The 13756-nt window shown below is 32.0% G+C and overlaps 1 protein-coding gene across 2 annotated transcripts in view; it reads right to left on the reverse strand.

The window, feature by feature from the left end:
• Nucleotides 1–13756, reverse strand: part of Arap2 (ArfGAP with RhoGAP domain, ankyrin repeat and PH domain 2) — a 174975-nt gene that overhangs the window by 143326 nt on the left and 17893 nt on the right. For both annotated transcript variants that reach the window (XM_027938904.2, XM_027938896.2), the window contains exons 2-5: nucleotides 12116–12174; nucleotides 10968–11044; nucleotides 9605–9696; nucleotides 7821–8171 (exon numbers count right to left, since the gene is read on the reverse strand). In XM_027938904.2, the coding sequence (XP_027794705.2) occupies nucleotides 7821–8171; nucleotides 9605–9696; nucleotides 10968–11044; nucleotides 12116–12174 (579 nt within the window). The remainder of the gene's footprint in view (nucleotides 1–7820; nucleotides 8172–9604; nucleotides 9697–10967; nucleotides 11045–12115; nucleotides 12175–13756) is intronic.

The raw sequence follows: 13756 nt of genomic DNA on the forward strand, positions 1-13756 counted from the left end.
ATTTTAAATTTTCAATTATAAGTTCTGAGTATCTAATGTACATTATGATGACTATAAATAATGATACATCTTATACTTGAAATCTACTAACAGTATACTTCTTAGTCAGCTGTGGTGGCACACACCTGTAATCACAGCAACTCAGAAAGCTAAGGCAGGAAGATTCCAAGTTTTGAGACCAACCTCAGCAACTTAGCAAGCCCCTAATAATTTAGTAAAACTCTGTCTCAAAAGAAAACATGAAAAAAGGGTTGGGGATGTGGCTCAGTGGTAAAAAAAAAAAAAAAAAAAAAAAAAAAAAAAAAAAAAAAACACCTTGGGTTTAATTCCTTGTACCAAAAAACAAAAAAGAAGAAGAAGAAAATAGACCTTAAGTGGTCTCACCCAAAAAAGGAAGAATAACTCTGGGAAACATGTTAATTGTCTTGTGTGTGGTAATCATTTCACCATGTATAATATGTGCATCAAATCTTTGCACTACACTTTTCAAATATACACAATCTTTGTCAAACATATTTCCATAAATCTGGGGAAAAAATTTACAAGTATTCATACTGTATACATTGGTACTTTCCTATTTTAAAATGCACTATAACCCATTTAAGATTTATCTAAAAGTAATTTATGTAAACATTGAGTAATCTGTATTGTTCATTAAATATGTCAACTTTTAAACAGCTATTTTCTACAAGTGAACTTCAATGCTGAATTCTAATAATTAGTGGATTAAAGATAAGAGCTTATACTTACATCCTTTCTCAAAGTATTATCCCCCTTTTTAGCAAATAGAAATTTGGATTTAATGTTGGTAAATCCTATAAATTAACCAAAACTTCAACTAAGTAATAAAAAGAAGAGTTTGAGAAGTTCTGTGCTTCTAAATTCCAAAGTAAAATTTTTATTTTAAAAACTATTAGTGAACACTAAATTTTTTTGCATCACAATTATTATTATACATAAAGAACAATTTTCATACCTCTGTTTATATATAAAGTATGTTCACATCAATTCATGTCTTCATACATGTACTTTGGATAATGACGTCTAAATTTTTAAAATCAACATTTCTGTTAACTATTTCTGTTAACTATTCATGAATTTATGAAAGTCTACTCATTATTAGTCAATCAATTCCATAGGAATTATCTCTGATTGATAAGTAAACTATGAGGTATAGTTCAAATATTTTAACTTTTCTCTGAAATTATACCTTTTCATTAAATTTTATTTAACGAAAAAGTATAAAGACAACGCCACACAATACAAACTAAATCTTAAATAATGATGCATTATTATAGAGGTTTCAAAGTCTCAATAAAAAACTACACTTGGTAATAAAAATAGTGAGCACTTACAGTTCCAGACACTGTGTCAAGTCACATACAAATATTAACTCACTTATTCCTCCAAACAGTCATAGGAGAAAAGTAATAAGATTTCCCCCACTTTACACAGGAAGGCACAGAGCCCCTGGTTGGTTAAATAATTTGCCCACCTCACACAACTAGTGATGGGAGTCAAATCCAGGCAGTCTCTTCCCAAAGACTCTTAACCACTACACAAAAAAAGACTCCAATACATTTAAGGCAAAGTATCCCCAACATCCCTTTAGATAGTAATAACATTTGACCCCTACACATTTTATATGTGAGCTCAATTTTGAAAAGTGCTTCAGAATTCCTTCAGGAAAAAAGGTAAAATAAGACAGGAAGCACATTAGCCTGGGTTTTATCTTATTTTGTTTTTAGAGTTCTGAAGGGAAACATTTCTTCAAGAAGCTTTTTTAAGAATAATTTATAAGGCTTGTGCAGTATTATTGAACGGATTTCTATAAACTCTTCCCTTGAGCTCTGGTAGGGCAGGTGGTGTAAAGTTTCAACTGCTTTCATAAAAACAGCTTCACCACCTGGTGTCAGTTTTTGTTTCTCAAAATGTGTATCTTAAAAATTCTTTCTTAACAACAGTGTATAATACACCCAATTTAAATCTCAATTTATGAAGTATTCAAACAAAGGCACTCCTGTTTAATTTCAAACCTAAATGCCAATAGGATTTTTTTTTAATTACATATTTAAACTTAACAAAAATACCTTCAAATCTAACAGCTTGCTGAAGAATATTAAGTTGTCAGAGGTTACCAAATTGTCACCTCTAAAAATACCACAACTGCAATGAACCTCAATGGCAAGGTCAAATTTATAGCCTTTATTAATCATGGTATCTAAGTCATCACAAATATACTGCACAATCTTATTCTAAATAATCTAAAGAAAAAAAGAGATAAGAACATATCACTCCAAATTCATCTGCTTTTTTAATATAACCTTGAAGAACTACAGCATATTTTCTAACTTCCTTATTCTCTCTCTTCTGACCCTAACAAGACCCAACATTTTTTAGAACTACTATTCAATCTCTGCAGTACAGATTTTTGCTTACCTAATTACTTATTTTAAATTATTTTATTTATTTTATCTACTCTTTTAAGTAGACACTTAAAAGATACTTAGTTACCCTTTTAAGTATAAGGGTTTTAAATTATGCAGTATGAGTGATTAAGTATTTTATAGAGAGGCAAGAAAACACTCCAATATCTCTAAATATCCGCACTTTTCTATTCTAATAGCATTTCTTCACTATTAAGCAACACAAAGTAATAGCTTCCAAGGGTATATGAATAAAACGATTTGGGGAATAAAACAAACACAAAAGGAATATTGTATTCAATTCTAGCTTCCATCTCTGCAGACCTAATCCTTTAAGTCAGTAGAGGAAAGCATTTAACATAAAATTCCCAGGGATAAAAGGACTTTTGGAAGTCAGTTATAAACCCTAAATTTTATTAACTTTTATATTTTTAAATTTTATTTTTGATTGAACATACTATTTGTACACATTTATGAGCTACAACATGATGTTCTGATTCATGTATCAGCTCAGGGCAATGAGCATATCCATCCCTTAGACATAAGATTTCTTTATACTGAATGCATTCAAATTCCACTCTTCTATTTTGAAATATATATTATTATCAATTATCTTCACCCCTCTGGGTCATAGAACACCATAGCTTATTCCTCCTATTTAACTGTAACACTGTGCCCCTTGATCATATGCCCACTCTCCAGCCATTGGTAACTTGTATTCTACTATCAATATCTATAAAATCAACTATTTAGATTCCACATATGAGAAAAATCATGCAATGTTTGTCTTTCTGTGCCTGGCTTATTTCACTTAACATAGTATCCTCTGAGTCCATCTATATTGTCGCAAGGGACAGAATTCCATTAGAAGCCTGAATTTAATGTGCCACATTGAACTTTTTAAATATGTACAGAGAACTTAGTGCTTATTTGATATACTATGTGAAAATCTATGTTAAAAGATTGACATGCCCTTATTTTATGGAGTCATCCTCTAAAAAATCCCACATGAACCAGCTTCCACTTAAGATGATCAATTAAAACTTCAATTTACTTCTACTCTTCCCCAAACCTCTCTAAAAGGCATCAAAGGATTAAAAAAATAAATATCTTAAAACACCTTCAAATCAACATTGACCAGAGAAGACTGTAACACCATTTAGAAGGAAAGCAGACGAAAAATACGCACTGACTTGGAAAACTTCAAAGAGCTAACTGCTAAGCCAAAATGCAGACAAATTAAGAGGAAAACCACAGGATCTCAGGAAATAGAGGTAATAAATACAGTAGTCCTCACTTATCCTTGCTTTTGCTTTCCACATACTTGGTTATCTGTAGTCAATCATGATTCAAACACATTAAATCAAAAATTCCAGAAATAAGCAATTGATAAGTTTCAAATAACTTTTATTACAGTACATTGTTATAATTATTCTACTTTATTATTACTGAACACCCCAAGATTAACCAAAGATTGGAGGGAAATGTCTCTAACGTAAGACAGGGAAAGAAATCCTTCCAGAAAAATTGAAGGTAGCTGACTCTACAGGGAAAAAAAAAATTCAAAAAAAGTACTAATACCCTCAGAGAAGGAGAGAATATATCATATCCATGAAATGATAATAGTAGGCTATAAGAAGAATAGTCAAAAGAAAGTACTTTTTATATTAAATACAGGATAGTAAAATACAAAAAAAGGTTAGGCGGTGCAACTGAAAAGACATCCCAGCCAGCAGAAATGAAAAATCAAGATTATTATCTGTATTTCAGGGCAGGATGTTCAATACCAAAGTATCAGAATATTCTAGAAAGAAAGAAAAGTTATAGAAATAAATAAATGATCTGGTAAAAATCTTCCAGGACTGCATAGTATACTACCGTTAAAGGCTGAAGATTTGAATTGCTCAGTAAAAATGTAAAAAGATTTCCTACTGCAGACATTCTTGGAGATTCCAATCTACACATCTCCTGGAAGAAGTGCTATATAATCTTGTTCTCTTTTCTTTACAGCAACACTTGGCATTTCTCCCCTGAGTTAGGTATTTGAGTATGCCAGAATAAATTATATAGCATCATGCATATGTGCATCTATACAGATCTGAAAGGTTTGAGTTTATTAATTACAGCTTGAGATTATTAATTACAGGAAGATGCAGGTAAAGCACCAAAACCCAGTGAGATATTCTTAAAAACAAGTATCATATATTAAGTTTTTCATCTGTTCTGACCTGTTTGAAACACTGGTTAAAAAAAAAAAAAAAAAAAAAAAAAACTAACTTCAACAAGTTTCTTTCGTACAATTTTTTTAAAACAATACTCTCAAGCTGTACTGTAATTAGGTCATTCAAATACTGAAATAATTTCTCATAAAACTCAACAGGAAGCACTTCAGTATTTCTTTTGTTGCATGATATTATACGATTATTTTTTAACTAAATTGTTGGCGGTTATCACATATTGAGTATTAATTCAGAACTGGCACTTCCATTTCAAAAGCAAATAGACAGTCAGCCATGTAAAAAGTTAAGTCCAGGTTGTGCATTTTATTATTTTGTTTAATGTCACTCATGACTGAAGACAGTTTCAATCACTATTTAGAAAAGTATAAACTGGAGTGTGGTTATTTTAAAAAAAAAAAAAAAACTATAGTTTGATTAGTCATGTACATGTCCTTGAGGGAGAAACATAATTATTAAAAAAAAAAAAACACCAAGAGTTCCCTGCTGTGTTGATGCCTACTACTGCTCTTACGGGTACCTAAAGATTCCCTTAACAGTGTTGAATGTAGCAGTTTATATTAGAAAATAAAAACATATTTTAGAAAATTAAAAGAATATCTTATAAAGTTTTTCAATGATTCATTCAACAAAAAACACTAAGCATCTACCTAGTGCTAGGTAATTTTCTGCTAAGGATAGAGTTGTAAACAAAAGTAATGTACATGACTGTCCCTATGGAGCTTATATGAAATAAATAAATCTTCTAGCATATGAGCCCTACAGAAGAACATTGTAATCAAAAAGCAGTGGGGGAAAGGGAGAGTTATAATAATGCTGAGGGGTTTTTTTCTTCTTCTTCTTCTTTTCTGCTTAAGTACAAAGGAGACATTACGCAAGAATTTGAGAGCATTGAGGTCCAAGCCATGATGCTCTCTGGGGTAACAGCATTTTAGCTAGAAAGAAGAGCAAGCACAGAGGACCCCAAGGAAAACTCCTGCTTCCTTACTTCTATACTTAATAGGAAAAAAAAAAAAAAAAGGGAATCTCCTATCTTGAGATCCATCAGGTTAAATTTTTCTATTTGGATCCCAAGAAAGATAAATATAGTGGTTATCGTATGAGATTTTAGACAAACATATAATCTGGCTTATGCTTTTATGGGCCATGAGCCAAATTTTGTCTACCATGTATGTTAATAAATAAAGTGTTATTGAAATACTGCCTTATTTACTGGTTTATGTGTTATCAATATCTGATTTCAGGCTACAATTAAAGTAGTTTCAACAAAGAACATTATGGTTATAAGGCTTAAAATATTTACTATTTGGACCTTTATAGGAAAGCTTGTGGCACCTCCTCTATACAATTCAGAATGCCATCTCAATCAGTGTCACCAGCAGTGAAGAATTACATAGTCATGAGTTAAACAAAACTCAGAAACTGCTACTAAGGAATGGGTAATCATCCCTTTAAGGAGGACCTTAAATACCCTCAAAATGGCCCACTGAGACAATTTTAAAAGGGCAAATTTTGGATTCTACTTAGAACCTAATAAATACATGCTTGGAGCCAAACTGCATGTACTTCTTTCAAGTCACAGCAATATAATCATGTACAAGAGCTTTTAAAGTTCTTGGTGAAAATTTTTTTTTCTTCATTTACTTTCCTATTTGCATTCACACCAGTATCCAGGAGAATACTTTTAAGCAAGAAAACTCAATTATTTCCCATAAAATGGAAACACATAAATAAATTAAAAAAAAAAAAAAAAAAAAACTTAGAGCATCTAACCTTAGGCAGGTTCAGAATAGAAGGCATAGAAAATCAAAGTACTGATAAAAAGGAAAATGTTCTAATTCATCCCAGAAGTGGCCAAATATTTTCAAACTTTCACAATGTACCTGGAGCTATTTATGCTATTATTTAGCCCAGGCCAATCAGTGTGCTGATTCTTCCCTGGATACCCTCGTCAGCACCAGGATCTTCCCAACACTTAAATTATCCAGAAATGGAGGATCTGACAATGTTCAAGCTCACTGTTTTAAAAACAGTGTATGCCCTAGAACTGACTAATGCTTTTGACGTTTAAATGTGCATTTACCAATTATATTGATAACTAATAAAAGTAGAAAATACACACACAAGACTACTTCATCATCATAATGTGATCAGAAAGAAGTGGTACATAATAACTGATTCTAAGAATTACACCAGTACAATGTATTCAAATGTTATTTTTTAAAAGGATGCAATTGTACAAAGTATTAACCATATTATTACTAACCATAAAGATTGTGTTTTTTTTTCTGATTTTAAGATATATAAATCCTGCTCCTACTAGTTATCAACAGCTGCTTCTAACATTTTTTTATATGTTAGTAGAACTATTTTAGATCAAACTAAGTCCAACAGAAATGAAGTACATTTTCAGGTGAATAGCAGAGAAAGCCAATACTGTGCAAACTTACCACATCAGCTATTTCAACATAAGAGGTTCAATCCTAAACTAATAATTCATGAGAAATCCCACAATCAAGATGCCATAAAACAATTCTAATTAAATATAATCCCTCTCCCAAGATTTCTCAGCACTGTGAGGTATTAAGGAACAGAAGTTTCTTTGTAAACATTTGAAATGATAAATCTGTTTTAAAAGTATAACATTCAAAAGACTTTGAATTTCTGAGCAACAATGAAATATCAGAATATATCAGTAACAGTGAAGAGCTAAATCTAACAATGATATACTTTTCCCTATCCACAATAAGCTTTGTATTCTCAAACAGAACACTGTTATGATATGAGCAAAATCCAAACAGTGTGGGCTGAGTAATGCTAACTCAGTCTGTGTTGTTTTTCTTTGCTACAAAGGGAGACACAGGACAGTACATTTTGGTGTGAAGTTGGAAGCTCACATTAAGAAATCTAGATGTGAGCTCATAACTTTCTATTTTACTTTGCTTTTCAGAAAGTAATGCAGTGCTGCACTGCACATATCCCCCAACTCTCATGTCTAAATAAAACCACTTGCACAACTGCACTGAAAGGCTCTACAATATGAGTAGGGGTGGGGCAGGGGCAGTAACTGAAAAAACCTGGCAGGGTTATAAGTAGATAAATCTGGATTATTCAAAATATGCTAGGTATAAACCAAAACAAATGAATAGACACATACCCTTGAGGAGAGAGTTTGTCTAGCCACCCTGACTTAACTCTTGCAGCAGAAGATCCGTAAAAACAGGCATAGGGAGAGATGGCACTCGAGGAGACAGCTGAATCAGCATTTCCACTCGTTGAGCTTAGAGGATAACTGTGCCTATTAACAGGGTCCGAATTTAATGGTTTTTGAGTCCTGGACTTGGACGCCTTTGAATTTTTTCTTTTTAAACTCTGAAAGCACTCTTCTACTGTGGAGTATTCTGATTCAGAAGCAGAGTCTCTTGGAAGATTGTTTTTGTCCTCTCGAGGTATCCAAATATCTTCTACTTTGTCTTCACTTAATTTCTCCTGCTTGTTATCATATATGCTAAAGAGAAAGAAATGGCATTCACATTTCAAAGTGCTGTTATTTTTTTTTAACTTATAAACAACCAAACACAGAAATTTAAGTCTGGGAGAATCTTAAGAGTTCAGTTATACCATATCTCATTATTTTTTAAACTTCTCAGAAAAATTATGTAGAAATATTTGAACACTATCTGAAGGTTTTTTTTTTTTTTCTTATGTATAATTTAATCTTATTCCCTTCATTATGGGAGGCTGGGCACAGGTAAAAGGATGGAGATGGACCAGATTCTTTGCATCCCAATTTAATCATCAACAATAAAATAAAATGACCAGCCCAACTTCTATTCCCTGGGTACTATCATGAACTACTAATTCATCTATTTGGAGATCTTATTTCCAGCTTGTTGCCCCAACTTGTTGCCCCTTCTACGTTCCTCTAATCGACTCCAAGAATGCCATATTCCACCATAATGTAATAAAGCTGAAAATGTATCTGACTGCTCAGAGCTTTGGGAATATGTTGCAAAGAAAAATACTGTACCACACTGCCAGCCAATGAAACAAGAAAAGGTCAGTGTATATTCAGAAGGTAAAAGTTGCATTAGATATAATATTTACTGAAATGTATCCATAAAAGCTAAGCATATTCCTACAACTTTAAGAAATGACACAATAGATTCAATCAGTCATTTATGTAAAACAAAACTCATTACAAGAAAATTTTTGCCAATCTATAAAAAGGATATGCCTAGGGGTCAAATCACATCCTTCTGGATACAGTATTATAAAAAAACTATTACTTTCTTAAAGAACAATTTAGATGAGCCCTTCCACATCAAATAGATTCATATCAAATGCTTATTAAAGATACTCATCATTTAGTTCGAAGTTTTTGTGGATTTAAGGAAATCCACAACAATGTTAGTTTTAGAAAATTAAGGATAAATGAAAAACAAAATGAATGGTAGGTAATGATCCAGCATCTCAAGTCCCAATAAAACTGAGAGAAAAATTTAACTTGGTGCATAAAAATTCTGTTTAACTTCTTGTGTGACACAAATAGATGAGTAACTATCACACCTCTGTTTTCAATGAACCTCTCAATAGAAAGGACACTTTATCATTGTGAACTCTGCAGCTCCATGGTCTTTTGTGCTGCCCCTTCATTCTTCATATTAACATAATCTCCTACTGTTGAGGTGCAATCAAGGGGCACCAAATATTTGCCACTTGAGGCAGTGAGAATGGCTGCAGTTAGGATCAGACAAAAATAGTCTGCTACAGAGTATCACCACTCAATCTACAAGCTATAATTTTGTTATTAAAACAGGTCCTGTTATGGAGATATTTAGAAAGGAAAGCTTTTAACTTCCATCATAAACTACAGTATTATACTATGAGCAAGATGTTTAAATTTTAGCACAGAATTAATCCTCAATCATGAACTCATACCTTGACTTGATAAAAAATGAGTTCCTTGCAGTAGTTGCTTCTCCTTTGACCGTTTCTTCATGAGTCCAAAATTCATTCTTTATACATCTCTTCTGTGGGGGGAAAAAAAAAAAAAAAAAAAAAATATATATATATATATATATATATATATATATACACACACACACACACACACACACACAAACACATACATACACAAACACACACACACTGTTTTGCTTTCTTGGCTTGAAGATATTTATTTATTTATTTATTTACTTCAGTACTAGAACTGAACCCAGGGCCTTGCACATGCTATAGACAAGTACTCTACCACAGTGCTGCATACATACTCAGCCCTTTTTAATTTTGAGATAGAGTCTTGCTTAGCCCACACTGGCCTCAAACTTACAATCCTCCTGCCTCAGGCTCCCAAGCAGCTAGGATTTAGGCATGCACCACCACTCCTGACCTGGGGATGTTTTTCAGTGTAACAATATTTTACAAAGATCCATAATATCTGCCAGACCCAGGGGTGCACACTTTTATTTCAGTTCCTCAGGACACTGAAGCAAGAGACTACGAGTCTCAGCAAATGAGCAATACCTTGTCTCAAAAGCAAACCAAAACAAAAAACTAACCCAGGGACTAGGGATGTAGCTCAGAGGTAAAGTGCCCCTGAATTCAATTACCATTACCAAATTTTTTTTAAAGCATATAATATCAGAGTTTAGTATTATTAAACAAATGTCTAAATGCTTTAATTTTCAGCAAAATAAAGATTTCATTAGAGAGTCTACATTACAACATTTTGAAGCCTTTTTCACTATCTTATTTAAATCATTAGCTAATTAGTTCAACTTAGAAAAAAAGATGTCAACCAAGAATTCATGTACAAAATTCATGTACTTTTAATCTATGCTATATGTTTTCTCAAATTCTCCTTTATCAAGGTCAAGAAATAAAATAGCAAAAAGAGTACAAGTCTTTGAAAGGAAAGCCTGAATAATGAACTCATTTATTAAAAATATATAAATAATTATAATTAAATTATACTTAGGAAGTGTGCATTTGGGTATAAGGCAATGCAAAATCTGGGGAGTTTCTGTGTTTTTGTTGTTGTTCTTGTTGTTTAATTAAAGTAACTTTATTTCTGGCAAATATTTAAAACTCACTATTCTGTATTCCTAAAACAAAAATGTGTCTGCATGCTATTGTTTTACCATAATTTTACTAAACAGAAATATTGCTCTCTGGAAATTTAATTCTTCAATACAATGCATTCTTCAAATAGCTTACAAGAAAATGAAAACACACATATAGGCGGTAGAGCAAAGAACTGTAGTGAAAAAAATAATAAATAAATAAAATGTATGGGACTAACCTTGGAATTTTCTAGTCTCTGGAAGAGAAAAGTCTCTCCATAAGGAAAGATGGATGATGAATTCTCCTCACTTGAATCTTTTTGGGAAATTACAGGATGAGAATGGTAAAGATGAATAATGTTGAATAGTACAAAAAAAATCATGTATTTAATCACCCAATAGCAATATCACAACTGAGGCTAAATTACACCCGTCAGCCCTCCCCGTAGACTTGCCAACCTTCACTGTACACACACTTCAAAACCACTAATTCTTAAATCGTCATCTCTGTCCTCAAATCGTCATTTAAAAAATCATTCCTGCTAATGCAGACCTCTAAGATCTACATTAACATAACCAAGTACTGCCTACATTCAACAGAAATTATCACTGTGCCAATTATAATGCTAATTCCTAAGTAAGAATATATTCTAAAAGTATCTTTATGATAATGTTCAGAAAACACTGTAAACATTCACTAACCTAATAGTTACATATCATTCAAGATATCAGAATCCACTTAATCCCTCTAGTACCATGGCAACTAAAACACCTGTAAAAAAGTTATTTCAAAAGGATTTCTATCATCCTTGATTTACAAGATTTACAAGAAAAAAAAAATTCTAAGAACTTGTAATTCTTCTAGGAGAAAGAAAAAAATTAAGGGTAATCAATCGCTTGTCATTTTATCATTAAGAAGAATGTTCCTGAACTTGTATAAGCCAAATTTTCAAAAAGAAATAAAAGCCCCTGCCAAAGGTTGATTTACCCGAGTAACAATACAAGCCCTTTCTTGTTACCATGGCAAAACCACTTTTCATACATCTTTGTCCTGTAGCTCAATCTTCCAGAAACTATTTAATTTAGTGAAATGTCTCTGAGGCAAATGCTAAATGAAACAGGTATATATATATATATATATATATATATATATATATATATATATATTTACATAAGCATGTGCGATTTCTAGGAGTCTAAGTGTACATTATTTTCTTTTATTCACTCACCTTTTAGGGTATCTGAAGTAACAAGAACAGCAGATAGTTAATCCCATTTTCCCCTTTACCACAGGTGGTCTGCCTTCTCAATCAGAATTTTTAACACATTTTTTAAGAGTATAAAATGAGCTAATCAATTTATAGAGAATTTAAACACACAGACTCACTTTGCAGTGTCACAGATTTTCCAGGTAAGGTAGTAGCACTTCTTCTCTCACGGAAGTAGCTTAAAGCAAAAGAGAAAAGTTATGAGCTCCTATTTAATACCTTGAATAAAGGATGTGTTATCGAGATATACACTCTTATAGGAACAGACACCAATATTCAAAAATAAGTCTGACTTGAAATAAACAGAATGACCAAATTCCAGCAATGTGTTTTTCTACAAAGTCTTAAAGGAAGAGATTTCATTGGATTTTATGAGGAGTATTTACATTTCATATCTGTAATTCACAAAAAGTAAGTGAATGTATTTGCTCAATGTTATTATACACATAACTGCAGAACTGCCAGCCATACCTCTGAGAGAACAGATTTGTTAACTATATTTCATTACGTACGTACTTTTCTATCATTAACTTTATACCGCAGAGTACAAAACTCTGTCTAGTTCTATGAATATAATATGAAAAAACACCCAAACCCCTCTTTCAAAGATCTTCACAGTCTCGGAAGAGATATTAATGGTAATTAATAACAATTTGACTTGGTAACATCAATGATGGAGATACACTGCTGATAAAAGAAGGAATACCTGCTACAATATGACAGTTCTACTAATTTTTCCATCTAAAGGGAAGATCAGGACATCCTCAACTCCTCTTAGATATATATCTGCCCAAGTAATTAGAAGCCTAGAAATAACAAAAAGCAGAAATCAATGAAATAGACTAAGGATAAAATTTATAACTCACTGTAACCAAAATTGGGCTCCTTAATATATCAACACAATTGACAAACTTCAGTAAATATATATATATGAGAGACAGGATATCACTACAAAGCCTTTGAAGATTAAAGGGATAATTATGGATTATTAAAGAATACTATGTCAATAAAGTAAAAAACTAGATGTAATGACAAATTCCTTAAGAGACTTAAAGTATCAAATCTGACAAGGTTTAATCAAAATTCCCAGACCTATCAGAGAAACTGAATTTAGTAAGTAATCATCAAGTCACAAAAAACTCTAAGCCCAGATACTTCACTGATAAAATCCATGAAACACTCGAAGAATAAACAATAGCAATCCTGTGCAACATTTTTGGGAATCTACAAAGACAATATAACTGATAACCAAACCAGTCAAAAATGTAACTATAGATAAATATTCCTCAAGACATGGATGCAAAAAAAAAAAAAAACAGTAATAAAATTTAGCAATATATAATTAGATAATATATTATGACCAGGTGAGATTTATCAAAAGAAATCAATGTTATTTTAACACTAGAAAAATCAAGATCCAGAAAAATAAACTGAGAAACTTTTAACATCCATTCATGATGAAGATTCTCAGCAAGGAATACAAGGAAACATCCTTAACCTAATAAAGAGCATTTATGAAAAACCTACATTATAACTAATAAAGACTAAATGTTTTCCCCCAAGGATTTGGAGCAAAGCAAGGAGATCTACTCTCACCATTTAAGTTCACATTATTTCAGAGTTCCCAGCCTAGACAATAAAACAAGTAAAAGAAACAATAGGCACGCAGATTAGAAAAACAAGGTATCTTGAAAGGAGAGCATATCTTGTAAGTAAGAAAAATTTTAAAACCTTCCAAAAAGCTTCTCCAATTAACAAGT

The sequence above is a fragment of the Marmota flaviventris genome, chromosome 7, assembly GCF_047511675.1.
Source record: "Marmota flaviventris isolate mMarFla1 chromosome 7, mMarFla1.hap1, whole genome shotgun sequence".
Classification (NCBI taxonomy): domain Eukaryota; kingdom Metazoa; phylum Chordata; class Mammalia; order Rodentia; family Sciuridae; genus Marmota; species Marmota flaviventris.